The following is a 17,292-nucleotide window of genomic DNA, read 5'->3' as shown; positions in this document are numbered from 1 at the left end:
ACATAACAATATGATACACGTAACACATGCACGTAACAATATGATACATGCTTTGCCAAACTTAGAGCCCTGGGCGTTTGGTTGTAACACCGTATGGCGCGTAATGCATTCCCATCAGGCAGAATTAAAATATGAGAAAATTCATCGCAAGATATATTTCCTTGTATTCTCCTTGTATTCTCCAAGTAAATTACTTCTATACTAACTCCTCCCTTCTGAAGTGACCAAAAGATAAAAGAACTCAGCGTGTAAAAAAGGTGAATGCAAAAATACACTACTTTTGTGCAAAATTCACAGGAAGTGCACTTAAATTGCCACAAGTGCATGGCCAATTAAGGAAAAAAAAACAAGGGCAAAGGACGGAGACGCACAAAAGGAACACAGGACGAGGCTGTGTTCTGTGTTCATGTATTGTGTTCCCAGTTCTGTGTCCCCGTCTTTTGCGCTGGTTTTCTTTCTACAATCGTGAACCAATTAACTCGCCCAGCTCTCCACTCTACTGGACCAATAAGGCATCAAGCTTCACAGTGCATTAGTGTTATATCTTACACTACATATTTTCGAATTGTGTTTGCTGCAAAACAGGTATAAGAGGTAGGCATACACGTCTTTCATTTGCTTAGGAAGAAAGCAGCGCAGTCAAGAAAGTTACTCCCTCCTGCCAGTGAAAGTTAAAAAAATGCGGTTTTTTCAGCGCCAGTATAAAATCTTTGCATGCTGACGGCATGTTGAAATTTTCGTTAATGCACCGTAATAATTATCTCATGAAGCCCCAGCTCTTGTGGCCCAGCACGAAGAATACCATTTATGGCAATTCACCATTTATGGCAATATTTGGAGTGCATTTATGAACCAAGTTCTTATTTTTTTTTATCTTTTACCCACAGCGCCATTTGGCAATACAGTGGGGGGGGGTTGATACAGTAACACAGCACATAAATGCAGGTAAATACAAAAAAAGAGAAACAGCAGCCCAAGCATTCACAAAGTAAGCAAAGAACAAAATTGACGCAATGCGCATCTATGTACAGAATTTGGGGAACAAGAAAGTAAACTGTGTTGTTCACCCAATAAACGTGCATTTTAGGAGAAAGCACCAACGCAGTAGACATAAAAAAAAACTTCAAACGTGTATTTCACGCAGGTATACTGCGCATTGACAGGAAGACACAGGTATACACAGTGGAACGCACGAAACGAAGAAGCAGCGCACAGATAACGACACACCGTCTAGCTATGAAATGACGTGACGCTGTTCAAAGCGGTATAAAAGGATTCATTTGATGAGATGGAAGTAACAACGGCCGGCAAACGGTTCCATTGACGAATGGTTTTCGGAAAAAAAGTCGCTGTATGCTGCCGTCCTGCACTTGTATTCACGTACTTTTTGATCATGGTCAAGGCGTGCGGATATGTAATATGGTTTGAAAATGTATGTTTCGCGTGGAATGCCAATGTGGGAGTAGTATATGTTATGGAAGAGTTTGAGTCTCTGCTTAGTTCTCCGCTGTTCTAGCGATTCCCAAACGAGGACTTTTTTTGCTATTGTTGCACTGAAGTTGCGTTTACATGACTTACCAAGTACGTATCGAGCCGCCAAGGACTGAACTTTCTCAAGTTTTTCTTTGTCACCTATGGTAGGAGGATCCCACACCGTGCTAGCATACTCCAACACTGACCGCACATAAGTTTTGTAAAGGAGTTCTTTGTTAGCTTGCGGGAAGGAACGGATGTTTCGGCGGAGAAATCCTAAGGATTTGCAGGCCTTTCCAACTATATAACCAACGTGCCGATGCCAGCAGAGCGATGACGTGAAACATACACCTAAATACTTAAATTCTTCAACTATTTTCAACAGACGTTCTTCTAACGTTCTTCTAAGTTCTTCTAACGTTCTTCTAAGCAAATAAAACTGAAAATTGTGATAATTTTGATAATGCTTTATGGAGCTAACACTACCAGGACGTGGTAAATAAACAAAAAATAAATTCTTTGATAAAGGCCTGTACGCTGGACTTCTGCTGCTCATTTATTTCATGCTGTCCATTTTCTCAGTGCAGTGCCTTCTTTGATAGGCATATTTCTGGCTCATTACATACTTTGCTTCGGTTCACAATTCTTCTTTTAGCTATATTTCATCCACTTTCCTGCCATGATTCCTATTCATACGTAATTTGTGTAATTTTGCTCTGTCCGGGCTCCTGCAATGTTCTAGTATATACGAATGATGTAAAGACCTGCTTCAAGCTGTTGCACTATAATTCAGTCTAACCTCCTCGATCACGGTCACCTAAGCCTTTCCTTATCTGTTGCCATACTTTTTTATGGAAACACTTAAAAACAAAGCACCATGATCTATTTCAGTATTGTTTTATTTGCCGATCTATTTTTTTTCGAAGATAACATGGAATACCAACTCCCCTTTAATGTCCCGTTCTCGTCTCGAAGTCGCGAATTTTTAGATGTGCGCTCAGTATTCTCGTTAGTGCATTTGTGCTCACAAGGGACTATAACAGCCAACGCGGCGAATACGCTAGATTTAATCCTGACAAATCGATCTCACATAGTTTCACCTATTACATACCTGCCAGGCATCAGCGACAACTTGCTAATGCACTCTGACATTAATCTAGCCACTCTAAACACTAACAAAAAGAAAAAGATACTAATACGAGACTACAAGGGAGGAAATTTTCAGGCGATAAATAATGAACTATTTTTTTATCGATGCGTTCCCATAGCTTTGGTGTCCGCAGCATTCAAACCAACTGGAGCATGCTCACAGCTATAGTCACCCAACTCACAGAACAATACACTCCTGAACGCACTTTTACCACCCACTCAATAGCTCCCTGTTGTAATAATCACATTAAACGTTTATCTAACAAAAAGAAAGCCTCTACCGCATCGTAAAGTTCTCGCCAACTAGTGAGTGATCGGACTTCGTATTCAGCGTCTTCCAACATGTATGTTCAGGCGCTCAAAAGCGCTAAAAGCACTTCCACTCACATGTAACCACCAATGTCAAAAATTCTGGCGGGTCATTAATCCTTCCACTGACGATATTTTTGCGTTATCTCACCCGTTAGGCGACCCCATCCCTTCCGACGTTCGCGTCACGATTCTTAACCGCGAAATCACTGACAACTTTACACCCATATCTGGTGTATACATATGCCTACAACTCACCACTTCAATTATGTTTTCATGCCACCTATAACTTTTGCTCCTACTGGTGTGAATAAGCTTATTGATGGACTCAGTGTTCATTCCGCTCCGGGTTATGACTGCGTTACTTGAAAAGCATTGCAGCTTATTCGCCCATTATACTAACCAAACTTTTCCAGCGTTGACTAGTCAACTCTGCTACTGAGTGGAAGATCGGAAAGGTGGTTACTGTCTACAAATCCGGCAGCAAAGCATCCCCCTATTAATTATCGTCCCATATCCCTTACCAATACTTAACCCAAAATGTTCAAACATACAATATTCACCAACCTTGTTAACTTCCTTTCATTGAACAACTTTTTTATGTCAGCGCAACATGGTTTTCGAAAACCTTACTCTTGCGAAACACAGTTAATATAGTTTACACATGCATTGCACTGTATTCTAGACCTATCATCACTGACTGTGTATTTCTGGATTTTTCAAAGGCTTTCGACGATGTATGTCACAACCTTTTGGCTCACAAACCAAAACATCTTAATATTGACTGTAACTTATTGAAATGGATTGAATGTCTACTTAATCGCTCACAATTAGTTTTTGCTAACGGTTATAACACCTGTTTTACAGAGGTGTCTTCCGGAGTTCCACAAGGTTCAGTTCATGGACCCTAGCTACTGTTCCTGATTTAACATTAATGATCCCCGCTCTCTTATGGATTCTCATATTCACCTATTCGCTGATGTTTGCGTCATTTTTAGAGAAATAACCAACCTTAACAACCGTACATTACTTCAGTCAGTGGTTTTAGGGGGAGCAGACAGACTGCTCTACTCCCCGCAGGGAGGCGTCTGCAGCATGCAGACGTTGGTGAGTGGCGACACCACGGGGTTAACCCGAGCATCCGCAGGGACATCCCCGCAGGGGGATGATGGTGAACAATGCGTCACCACGGACCCGAGCATCCGCGCTTAGCCGTGCGTGGCATCGCCGTGTCCGGGGAAAAGGGGATCCTGGTGGTTGAGCCGATGCCGAGCGTTTGGACCCTTAAGGCCCCTCGGCGGAGGCAACACACCACTTTGGCCCCAGCTTCCTGTAGACGGCACCTCCGGCCTGACCCGACCGGGGGAAATCGGCAGTCGCCTTTTCCTGTTCTCCTCTCCATCTTTCACTTTCCTATCTCCTTTCTTACAACTCTCCTGTATCCTCCTCTTTTCTTCGTTTTTCCTCTTTTTCCTGGCGGCGAGGGTTAACCGTGTGTGACCAACTACCCTGAGTTGAGTCATATTAGGTTATAGTTAAGGTGTACAGCTGGCGTGGGCAGGACTTTCTTTCAAGTTCCTGTCGCGTCCCCTTGTTGGGCTCCATGGTGGGTGGCTGGCACCATGACCGAAAAACATCAATTTTTTATGGCTCCCCCCCTTTCCAAACCTGATCGCCCTCAAAAAAGAGTGCGGACCGAAGTGACTACTCAATACTTTCAGAAATCGAAAGAAACGTTCCCAAAGTTTCATGTTGTTCACAGTGAAGCAACAGAAAAGACTGCCCGAACAATATCCCCATTCATAGTAACAAGAACCCTAACCAGTGCCTTAGGCACAGGTTACAAGCTAAAAAAAATGCCTAGCGGTGACCTCCTACTAGAACTGAAAGACAACGACCAATATTCTAAACTGTCCAACTTGATGTCCATTGGGGATATACCTGTCTCAATTACTGCACATCGATCTTTGAACACCGTCCGGGGAGTGATCTCCGAAATCGATTTCCTTGAACTCACAGAAGAAGAAATGCTCGAAGGTCTGAAAGACCAGAATGTCATCAATGTTCACCGCATTAAGATTAGAAAGGAAAACAAAGAAATAGCAACAAAACATCTTGTCCTCACGTTCAGCTCAAGCATACTACCTGAATCAATAGAAGTTGGTTACCTCAAAATAAATGTCCGACACTATATCCCAAACCCGCGACGGTGTTTCAACTGCCAGCGATACGGTCATGGCTCACAGAGCTGCCGTGGCCGAAAAACATGTGCAAAATGCGCATCAAACGAACACGTTTCTGAAAACTGTGAAGCAGCAGCACTGCGGTGCGCAAACTGTGATGGTGATCATCCCTCCTATTCCAGATCATGTCCGTCATGGAAAAGTGAAAAAGAAATAATAACAATGAAGACAAAGCAAAACATAACTTTCAAGGAAGCACGACAACTTTTTCATGCAAAGAACACGTTCAACTTCACAGCAAGAACAAACTTCGCTGATGTGGTGCGCGGGGGCGCTGCACCGCACCGCGTTCCGGCCACTGCCCAGGCAAAGCCTCAGGCAGGGCCATCTGCGCCCCCGGCAGGGTCAGCAAACGCTGCCTTGCCACCCCCCAAAAAGGTCTTGCCGTCCCCTGAGTCGGCAGACGATCAGACCACCCCCTCTAGGAGGAGGTCTGAAGTTCGTACACGCGCGGCATCCCCGCGGGCCTCCAGCGCCTCCGCCGAGGCGATGGATGTATCACCCGGCACGCTCGCCCTGCACGGGCGGCAAAGCTCACTTGACCGCCAAAATAAAGGAAGGACCCGAATCACGGGTCCCCCTAAACCAGAAACCTAGGTTCCCACTTTTCCTTAAAAAATCCACAGAAAATGGCGTTCCTTATACAGTGGAACTGCCGTGGACTTTTCCATAACTACAGTGACATAAAAGATCTTTTAGACACTTTCTCCCCTGTGGCGTTATGCCTACAGGAAACGAACCTAGGTCCTAAACACAAGAATTTTTTGAAGAAATACAAAGTCTTTCGTTCTGACAGAGAGCAAACTAGCAGGCTCTCTGGAGGTGTTGCTATTGTCATCCAAGGCGGGGTTGCAACTCGCGAAATCAAACTTCAAACTAACTATGAAGCTGTTGCAGTCACCGTCCTACATTTCAAAACAATTACAATATGTTCTGTATATCTCGGGCCACACCAAACAGTTACACTTAATGACTTGGAAACACTTTTAGAACAGCTGCCAGAGCCATATCTGGTAGTTGGAGATTTTAATGCCCACTCTGTTTTTTGGGGAAGTGAACAGACTGACACTAGAGGTCGTGTTTTAGAAGATTTTATTTTGTGCAACGACGTTTGCCTGCTGAACACAGGTAAACCTACGTATTGTTACCCTGCCTCAGGAAAAATGAGTTGCATAGACTTGTCTTTTAGTTCACCCTCCGTTTTTACTGATTTTAATTGGGATGTTCTCCAAAATCCGTACGGAAGTGATCACCTTCCTATAGTAATTAGCTTGTCATCACCACCATCAATCATTCCTAGCAAACCACGTCGTTGGAAGCTCCACGTAGCTGACTGGGCACTATTTCAGGAAAAGGCCGCACTGGATAAAATTTTTTCGGATGATCTTAGTGTAGACGATCTCAACGAAATAATTACAACTTGTATTATAACTGCTGCGCGCGTAGCCATTCCTCAGTCTTCGGGAGCGGTACGCCAAAACCACAAGGTTTGGTACAACCAAGACTGCAGAGATGCAAAAAAGAAGCAGAACAAAGCCTGGGGAATTTTTCGCAGGTATCCAACAGCTGAGAACCTCATAAGATTTAAAAAAGCCCGCGCAAAAGCACGACATATCCGTCGTAATGCGGAAAAAAACTCATGGCAAAGCTACATATCATCCATAAGCAGTTCCGTCACATCAAAAAAAATGTGGGAGCAAGTTCGCAAACTGAATGGCAGCTTCTCCCCTTTCACAATTCCCTTTCTTACAGACCCTGGTGCACAAACAAGTATAGCAGAACAAGCAGACATCTTAGGCGAACATTTCTCTAACGTTTCGAGCTCTTCACACTACACACAAGAATTTCTACAATACAAAAACACATCTGAGAAACAAAGACTCCCTAAAAGCGCCTGCACAAATGAAGCATACAATAGTCTCATTACAATTCATGAAATAAACAGAGTTTTATCTGCTGGGAAACAGACCGCGCCCGGCCCTGATCAAATTCATTATCAAATGCTGGCACATCTTTCTCAGCCGTCTGTAGAAGCACTTTTGAGTTTTTTCAACAAAATATGGGTGTCAGGAAAAATACCTGAAGCATGGAAAAAGGCCATTATTGTACCATTCTTGAAACCCGGAAAACCACCAACCTCCCCCAACAGTTACAGGCCCATAGCCCTCACAAGCTGTCTCGCAAAATCGTTCGAAAGCGTCGTTAACATTAGGCTGATGTTTGTCCTTAGAAGCCGTGAACTTCTCGACATCCACCAATGCGGTTTCAAAAAATCTTGTTCAACAACTGACCATCTCGTCCGCCTGGAAAATACAGTTAGAGAAGCATTCATACATAAACAACACTGCCTAGCAATATTTTTTGATATGGAGAAAGCATATGACACCACTTGGAGGTTTGGCATACTCCGTGACCTAGCGGACCTGGGTATCCGCGGAAGGATGCTGAACTGCTTAAAAGACTTCCTTTCTGAGCGTTCCTTTCATGTACGCCTAGGTTCCACCCTTTCCAAAAAATTCGTTCAGGAGAATGGGGTTCCGCAGGGGTGTATTTTAAGTACTACCCTCTTTCTCGTGAAAATAAATTCCATAGCCAAGATATTTCCAAAGTCCATTATGCATTCTTTATATGTCGATGACCTTCAAATAGCATGTACATCGTCCAGCCTACCAACCTGTGAACGACAGATACAACTGACATTAAACCGACTTTCGGTTTGGGCAGACAAAAATGGGTTTAAGTTCTCCCCACATAAAACAGTTGCTGTCCTTTTCTCGCTCAAAAGAGGTTTGCAGACTGATCCCACCTTGCATTTAAATGACACCGTACTTCCAGTAAAACATGAACATAAATTTTTGGGCGTAACATTTGACAAGAAACTCTCATTTCTGCCACACATAAGTATGATCAAAAAGAAAGCCTCCCAATCCCTGAATATACTCAAAATACTGTCACGAAAGCGGTGGGGATCTGATAGAAAATGTCTTTTGCAAATATACCGGTCTGTAGTACGCTCTACCCTAGATTATGGATGCGTTGTGTATGGCTCTGCGAGGCCATCATATCTGAAGAGACTGGACCCAGTACATAACCTTGGTTTACGTCTCTCAACAGGTGCATATAGAACATCCCCGATAAGTAGTCTCTATGTAGAAACCAATGAACCCTCCCTTATAGATAGAAGAACAATGCTCACTTGCGCATACGTCCTGAAAATCCGTTCCCTACCGAAACACCTCTGTTATTCCATAGTTACAAAGTGCACCTCCAGAACACTGTTCAACAACAGACCCCAGTCAATCAGACCTCTACTACTACGCTTCGAGGATAGTTGCCAGAGTCTAGGATTACTGGATACCCTTCCTGACATCACCTCAATGCACGACCCACTGCCCCCATGGTACAGCCTGCCCACTGTATGTGACCTTACATTAACGCGTTTTCAGAAAAAACAAACGCCGCGCGAGCACATACTACAGGAATACTTGACATTGCAAGAAAAATATGCTTACCACACAGAATTTTACACAGACGGCTCAAAAACAACGGATTATGTAGGAAGTGCGGTAGTACAAGGAGACTGGAAAAAAATTGTAAGACTGCCAAACTGTACGTCCATTTTTACCGCCGAATGTTATGCTGTTTCTGTAGCTGTTGATAGAATATTAAGTAACAGTATCGAAAAGAGCATCATCTACACAGATTCACTCAGCCTGCTCACCGCTTTACATCCGCAAAATGCAGTTGAACCATTAATAGGGAGCATAATACACAACATAGAAAAAATCACAACACAGGGGCACACAATCAAATTCTGCTGGGTGCCGAGCCATATTGGAATAGTCGGAAATGAAAGAGCCGACTCGTACGCTGCAGAAGCTCACAGTCACGAAATCAGAAAAGTCAGTACACCGTATAGAGACTGCATGAAATTAATACATTCTAACTTGAAAGCTAAATGGCAGACAACTTGGGACAATGAAATAAACAACAAGCTGCATTATGTAAAACCTGTTCTAGGGGAATGGAAGACCTGTACGCACCAGGAGCGTTTTAAGGAGGTAATTTTATGTCGGCTCCGCATAGGACACACACACCTGACACATAACTTCCTAATGACAAAACAAGACAAGCCTCTTTGCGAAACATGTGGAGATGAACTCACACTAATCCATATTTTAATATCATGTTCAGAACTCGAAACACTAAGAAAAAAGCACTTCACTCAATTTTATAACGAACACATTCCTCTCCATCCAATGCTAATCTTGGGTGACAATGCATTTGTAGATATAAGTTTCGTTTTTAGCTTTTTAAGAGAAGCTGGTTTTCTCGATAAACTATAAATTTTAACCTATTGCCTTATTTGTTTTTGAAACACCCCAGCCACTTTCTCACTCCTGAGAAGATGGCTGAGGTCCCTATCCCATCGGTTCGGGGCCTCGGGATCCTTGCTCAGCCAAGGATGGCTGCTGAGGTTACCGAACCCCTTTAAAGCTTTTACCATAAGTCAGTTTTAAAATTTTGTCTTATATTTTTACTAGGTTGCATGAATTAACTTTTTAGGCCCTTTACACCGCCGTTCATTTAGACTCTTGTATAACATCCTACATAAAACAATTTTCGATACCCTGAGCTTGGCGCATGATAGCCTCAGCCGCTTATGCGCCATAAAACCCAACACAACACAACACAACACAGACTGCTCTATATAAAAAAAGAAAAAAATAGGAACAACGATTTTTTATTTTATTTGCACAAAAACTTTTTGCGCTTTGTTATTGAAAAATAAATGGCGAGAAGTATAGACGTTATACCATTACTCAATCTTTGAATGTTAACGTTTACGCGAGCAATATTCATTTCGATACCAGGGGAAACGAGTCGACGTCTGAGATATCCCGCCACGACATGTCCACTAAGGTCAAAGCACCTGCCCGGACATTTCACCAGTGGGGTTAGCTCAGTTCTGGGAAGTGGCTAAATTTGTTCCGCCCTCAGTCCCCAAGGCGGCTGGTCGGCGCAGTATGCATCCATCTTCACTGCTGAATGTTATGCCATCTGGGTTGCGGTAGAGAAAATATTAAACGAGAACATAAGCAACAGCGTTACTACAGGAAAATACAGGAAAAGCCACCTACTGCTCCCTGCCTCGGGGAAAATGACCTTTTTAGATTTGTCTTTTAGCTCACCTTCTGTTTTTAATGATTTTAAATGGGATGTCATTGACAATCCATATGGCAGTGACCACCTCCCTGTACTAATCACTTTAACATCCCCACCGGAAATAATCCCTACAAGGCCACGTCGCTGGAAGCTCCACCTCGCCGACTGGTCACTTTTTAGAGCTCCCCGCAGGGAGGCGTCTGCAGCATGCAGACGTTGGTGAGTGGCGACACCACGGGGTTAACCCGAGCATCCGCAGGGACATCCCCGCAGGGGGATGATGGTGAACAATGCGTCACCACGGACCCGAGCATCCGCGCTTAGCCGTGCGTGGCATCGCCGTGTCCGGGGAAAAGGGGATCCTGGTGGTTGAGCCGATGCCGAGCGTTTGGACCCTTAAGGCCCCTCGGCGGAGGCAACACACCACTTTGGCCCCAGCTTCCTGTAGACGGCACCTCCGGCCTGACCCGACCGGGGGAAATCGGCAGTCGCCTTTTCCTGTTCTCCTCTCCATCTTTCACTTTCCTATCTCCTTTCTTACAACTCTCCTGTATCCTCCTCTTTTCTTCGTTTTTCCTCTTTTTCCTGGCGGCGAGGGTTAACCGTGTGTGACCAACTACCCTGAGTTGAGTCATATTAGGTTATAGTTAAGGTGTACAGCTGGCGTGGGCAGGACTTTCTTTCAAGTTCCTGTCGCGTCCCCTTGTTGGGCTCCATGGTGGGTGGCTGGCACCATGACCGAAAAACATCAATTTTTTATGGCTCCCCCCCTTTCCAAACCTGATCGCCCTCAAAAAAGAGTGCGGACCGAAGTGACTACTCAATACTTTCAGAAATCGAAAGAAACGTTCCCAAAGTTTCATGTTGTTCACAGTGAAGCAACAGAAAAGACTGCCCGAACAATATCCCCATTCATAGTAACAAGAACCCTAACCAGTGCCTTAGGCACAGGTTACAAGCTAAAAAAAATGCCTAGCGGTGACCTCCTACTAGAACTGAAAGACAACGACCAATATTCTAAACTGTCCAACTTGATGTCCATTGGGGATATACCTGTCTCAATTACTGCACATCGATCTTTGAACACCGTCCGGGGAGTGATCTCCGAAATCGATTTCCTTGAACTCACAGAAGAAGAAATGCTCGAAGGTCTGAAAGACCAGAATGTCATCAATGTTCACCGCATTAAGATTAGAAAGGAAAACAAAGAAATAGCAACAAAACATCTTGTCCTCACGTTCAGCTCAAGCATACTACCTGAATCAATAGAAGTTGGTTACCTCAAAATAAATGTCCGACACTATATCCCAAACCCGCGACGGTGTTTCAACTGCCAGCGATACGGTCATGGCTCACAGAGCTGCCGTGGCCGAAAAACATGTGCAAAATGCGCATCAAACGAACACGTTTCTGAAAACTGTGAAGCAGCAGCACTGCGGTGCGCAAACTGTGATGGTGATCATCCCTCCTATTCCAGATCATGTCCGTCATGGAAAAGTGAAAAAGAAATAATAACAATGAAGACAAAGCAAAACATAACTTTCAAGGAAGCACGACAACTTTTTCATGCAAAGAACACGTTCAACTTCACAGCAAGAACAAACTTCGCTGATGTGGTGCGCGGGGGCGCTGCACCGCACCGCGTTCCGGCCACTGCCCAGGCAAAGCCTCAGGCAGGGCCATCTGCGCCCCCGGCAGGGTCAGCAAACGCTGCCTTGCCACCCCCCAAAAAGGTCTTGCCGTCCCCTGAGTCGGCAGACGATCAGACCACCCCCTCTAGGAGGAGGTCTGAAGTTCGTACACGCGCGGCATCCCCGCGGGCCTCCAGCGCCTCCGCCGAGGCGATGGATGTATCACCCGGCACGCTCGCCCTGCACGGGCGGCAAAGCTCACTTGACCGCCAAAATAAAGGAAGGACCCGAATCACGGGTCCCCCTAAACCAGAAACCTAGGTTCCCACTTTTCCTTAAAAAATCCACAGAAAATGGCGTTCCTTATACAGTGGAACTGCCGTGGACTTTTCCATAACTACAGTGACATAAAAGATCTTTTAGACACTTTCTCCCCTGTGGCGTTATGCCTACAGGAAACGAACCTAGGTCCTAAACACAAGAATTTTTTGAAGAAATACAAAGTCTTTCGTTCTGACAGAGAGCAAACTAGCAGGCTCTCTGGAGGTGTTGCTATTGTCATCCAAGGCGGGGTTGCAACTCGCGAAATCAAACTTCAAACTAACTATGAAGCTGTTGCAGTCACCGTCCTACATTTCAAAACAATTACAATATGTTCTGTATATCTCGGGCCACACCAAACAGTTACACTTAATGACTTGGAAACACTTTTAGAACAGCTGCCAGAGCCATATCTGGTAGTTGGAGATTTTAATGCCCACTCTGTTTTTTGGGGAAGTGAACAGACTGACACTAGAGGTCGTGTTTTAGAAGATTTTATTTTGTGCAACGACGTTTGCCTGCTGAACACAGGTAAACCTACGTATTGTTACCCTGCCTCAGGAAAAATGAGTTGCATAGACTTGTCTTTTAGTTCACCCTCCGTTTTTACTGATTTTAATTGGGATGTTCTCCAAAATCCGTACGGAAGTGATCACCTTCCTATAGTAATTAGCTTGTCATCACCACCATCAATCATTCCTAGCAAACCACGTCGTTGGAAGCTCCACGTAGCTGACTGGGCACTATTTCAGGAAAAGGCCGCACTGGATAAAATTTTTTCGGATGATCTTAGTGTAGACGATCTCAACGAAATAATTACAACTTGTATTATAACTGCTGCGCGCGTAGCCATTCCTCAGTCTTCGGGAGCGGTACGCCAAAACCACAAGGTTTGGTACAACCAAGACTGCAGAGATGCAAAAAAGAAGCAGAACAAAGCCTGGGGAATTTTTCGCAGGTATCCAACAGCTGAGAACCTCATAAGATTTAAAAAAGCCCGCGCAAAAGCACGACATATCCGTCGTAATGCGGAAAAAAACTCATGGCAAAGCTACATATCATCCATAAGCAGTTCCGTCACATCAAAAAAAATGTGGGAGCAAGTTCGCAAACTGAATGGCAGCTTCTCCCCTTTCACAATTCCCTTTCTTACAGACCCTGGTGCACAAACAAGTATAGCAGAACAAGCAGACATCTTAGGCGAACATTTCTCTAACGTTTCGAGCTCTTCACACTACACACAAGAATTTCTACAATACAAAAACACATCTGAGAAACAAAGACTCCCTAAAAGCGCCTGCACAAATGAAGCATACAATAGTCTCATTACAATTCATGAAATAAACAGAGTTTTATCTGCTGGGAAACAGACCGCGCCCGGCCCTGATCAAATTCATTATCAAATGCTGGCACATCTTTCTCAGCCGTCTGTAGAAGCACTTTTGAGTTTTTTCAACAAAATATGGGTGTCAGGAAAAATACCTGAAGCATGGAAAAAGGCCATTATTGTACCATTCTTGAAACCCGGAAAACCACCAACCTCCCCCAACAGTTACAGGCCCATAGCCCTCACAAGCTGTCTCGCAAAATCGTTCGAAAGCGTCGTTAACATTAGGCTGATGTTTGTCCTTAGAAGCCGTGAACTTCTCGACATCCACCAATGCGGTTTCAAAAAATCTTGTTCAACAACTGACCATCTCGTCCGCCTGGAAAATACAGTTAGAGAAGCATTCATACATAAACAACACTGCCTAGCAATATTTTTTGATATGGAGAAAGCATATGACACCACTTGGAGGTTTGGCATACTCCGTGACCTAGCGGACCTGGGTATCCGCGGAAGGATGCTGAACTGCTTAAAAGACTTCCTTTCTGAGCGTTCCTTTCATGTACGCCTAGGTTCCACCCTTTCCAAAAAATTCGTTCAGGAGAATGGGGTTCCGCAGGGGTGTATTTTAAGTACTACCCTCTTTCTCGTGAAAATAAATTCCATAGCCAAGATATTTCCAAAGTCCATTATGCATTCTTTATATGTCGATGACCTTCAAATAGCATGTACATCGTCCAGCCTACCAACCTGTGAACGACAGATACAACTGACATTAAACCGACTTTCGGTTTGGGCAGACAAAAATGGGTTTAAGTTCTCCCCACATAAAACAGTTGCTGTCCTTTTCTCGCTCAAAAGAGGTTTGCAGACTGATCCCACCTTGCATTTAAATGACACCGTACTTCCAGTAAAACATGAACATAAATTTTTGGGCGTAACATTTGACAAGAAACTCTCATTTCTGCCACACATAAGTATGATCAAAAAGAAAGCCTCCCAATCCCTGAATATACTCAAAATACTGTCACGAAAGCGGTGGGGATCTGATAGAAAATGTCTTTTGCAAATATACCGGTCTGTAGTACGCTCCACCCTAGATTATGGATGCGTTGTGTATGGCTCTGCGAGGCCATCATATCTGAAGAGACTGGACCCAGTACATAACCTTGGTTTACGTCTCTCAACAGGTGCATATAGAACATCCCCGATAAGTAGTCTCTATGTAGAAACCAATGAACCCTCCCTTATAGATAGAAGAACAATGCTCACTTGCGCATACGTCCTGAAAATCCGTTCCCTACCGAAACACCTCTGTTATTCCATAGTTACAAAGTGCACCTCCAGAACACTGTTCAACAACAGACCCCAGTCAATCAGACCTCTACTACTACGCTTCGAGGATAGTTGCCAGAGTCTAGGATTACTGGATACCCTTCCTGACATCACCTCAATGCACGACCCACTGCCCCCATGGTACAGCCTGCCCACTGTATGTGACCTTACATTAACGCGTTTTCAGAAAAAACAAACGCCGCGCGAGCACATACTACAGGAATACTTGACATTGCAAGAAAAATATGCTTACCACACAGAATTTTACACAGACGGCTCAAAAACAACGGATTATGTAGGAAGTGCGGTAGTACAAGGAGACTGGAAAAAAATTGTAAGACTGCCAAACTGTACGTCCATTTTTACCGCCGAATGTTATGCTGTTTCTGTAGCTGTTGATAGAATATTAAGTAACAGTATCGAAAAGAGCATCATCTACACAGATTCACTCAGCCTGCTCACCGCTTTACATCCGCAAAATGCAGTTGAACCATTAATAGGGAGCATAATACACAACATAGAAAAAATCACAACACAGGGGCACACAATCAAATTCTGCTGGGTGCCGAGCCATATTGGAATAGTCGGAAATGAAAGAGCCGACTCGTACGCTGCAGAAGCTCACAGTCACGAAATCAGAAAAGTCAGTACACCGTATAGAGACTGCATGAAATTAATACATTCTAACTTGAAAGCTAAATGGCAGACAACTTGGGACAATGAAATAAACAACAAGCTGCATTATGTAAAACCTGTTCTAGGGGAATGGAAGACCTGTACGCACCAGGAGCGTTTTAAGGAGGTAATTTTATGTCGGCTCCGCATAGGACACACACACCTGACACATAACTTCCTAATGACAAAACAAGACAAGCCTCTTTGCGAAACATGTGGAGATGAACTCACACTAATCCATATTTTAATATCATGTTCAGAACTCGAAACACTAAGAAAAAAGCACTTCACTCAATTTTATAACGAACACATTCCTCTCCATCCAATGCTAATCTTGGGTGACAATGCATTTGTAGATATAAGTTTCGTTTTTAGCTTTTTAAGAGAAGCTGGTTTTCTCGATAAACTATAAATTTTAACCTATTGCCTTATTTGTTTTTGAAACACCCCAGCCACTTTCTCACTCCTGAGAAGATGGCTGAGGTCCCTATCCCATCGGTTCGGGGCCTCGGGATCCTTGCTCAGCCAAGGATGGCTGCTGAGGTTACCGAACCCCTTTAAAGCTTTTACCATAAGTCAGTTTTAAAATTTTGTCTTATATTTTTACTAGGTTGCATGAATTAACTTTTTAGGCCCTTTACACCGCCGTTCATTTAGACTCTTGTATAACATCCTACATAAAACAATTTTCGATACCCTGAGCTTGGCGCATGATAGCCTCAGCCGCTTATGCGCCATAAAACCCAACACAACACAACACAACTTTTTAGAGCAAAGGCAACTTTAGACAATATAGTTTTAGAAAATCTTACTATCGACCAGATAAACGAAAAGTTTACTAATTGTATCATAACTGCCGCACTCACAGCTATTCCTCAGTCGTCAGGAGTGACGCGACAAAACCATTAAGTATGGTGGACAAAAGAATGTAAAGAAGCTAAAAAAGAACAAAACAGAGGTTGGGGCAAATTCCGTAGGTATCCGACACATGAAAATCTCTTAATTTTTAAAAAGGCAAAAACTAAAGCTCGGTACGTCCGTCGCAGTGCCGAGAAAGCTTCATGGCAGAATTATGTTTCATCTATCAACAGTCAGATCCCATCTAAAAAAATGTGGGAGCAGGTTCGGAAATTAAACGGTAGCTTTTCACCATTCACAATTCCGCTTTTAACAACACCTGGCACACAAACAAGCGTAGAGGAACAGGCAGACATATTGGGGGAACATTTCACTGCAGTTTCAAGTTCATCACACTACACGCAGTCCTTTTTAAAATACAAAAATACAGCTGAAAAACAGAGGCTGCCAACAACTGGAGGTGCAAATGAAAAATACAATAGTCTAATTACCCGCCAAGAAATCAACAGAGTACTGTCTGCCGGGAAAAAAACTGCTCCAGGACCCGACCATTATGAAATGCTTGCACATCTTTCTGAGCCTGCCATAGAAGCACTTTTGAGATTCTTCAACACAGTTTGGATGTCAGGGAAAATACCTGAAGCCTGGAAGAAAGCTATTATTGTACCGTTTCTTAAACCTAGTAAACCCCCAACCTCTCCTAGCAGTTATAGACCCATAGCCTTAACCAGTTGCCTCGCCAAATCCTTCGAAAGTGTCCTAAATATAAGACTAACCTTTGTTCTTCAATCCTGTGAACTGCTTG

The 17,292-nt window shown here is 43.8% G+C and overlaps 2 protein-coding genes across 2 annotated transcripts; both read left to right on the top strand.

Annotated features, from left to right (window-relative positions):
* Positions 1-4,298: 4,298 nt before the first annotated feature.
* On the top strand, positions 4,299-8,183 carry LOC149337882 (uncharacterized). Its single transcript, XM_089553584.1, has one exon. It carries the CDS (start codon positions 4,554-4,556, stop codon positions 5,769-5,771), a length of 1,218 nt encoding a protein of 405 aa, XP_089409710.1. The 5' UTR covers positions 4,299-4,553; the 3' UTR covers positions 5,772-8,183.
* A 2,645-nt stretch (positions 8,184-10,828) lies between these two features.
* On the top strand, positions 10,829-15,865 carry LOC149337881 (uncharacterized). Its single transcript, XM_089553583.1, has one exon. The coding sequence runs from the start codon at positions 11,075-11,077 to the stop codon at positions 12,290-12,292; it is 1,218 nt and encodes a 405-aa protein (XP_089409709.1). The 5' UTR covers positions 10,829-11,074; the 3' UTR covers positions 12,293-15,865.
* Positions 15,866-17,292: the final 1,427 nt, after the last annotated feature.

The sequence above is a fragment of the Amblyomma mixtum genome, chromosome 7 (assembly GCF_055824585.1).
Source record: "Amblyomma mixtum isolate Tamu chromosome 7, ASM5582458v1, whole genome shotgun sequence".
Classification (NCBI taxonomy): domain Eukaryota; kingdom Metazoa; phylum Arthropoda; class Arachnida; order Ixodida; family Ixodidae; genus Amblyomma; species Amblyomma mixtum.
The sequence above is the reverse complement of the archived record's forward strand: the minus strand, read 5'-3'. Positions and strand labels throughout refer to the sequence as shown.

Excerpts from the sequence above, each read along its gene's own strand:
- LOC149337882 (XM_089553584.1), top strand. The coding sequence starts at position 4,554 with ATGACCGAAAAACATCAATTTTTTATGGCTCCCCCCCTTTCCAAACCT.
- LOC149337881 (XM_089553583.1), top strand. The coding sequence starts at position 11,075 with ATGACCGAAAAACATCAATTTTTTATGGCTCCCCCCCTTTCCAAACCT.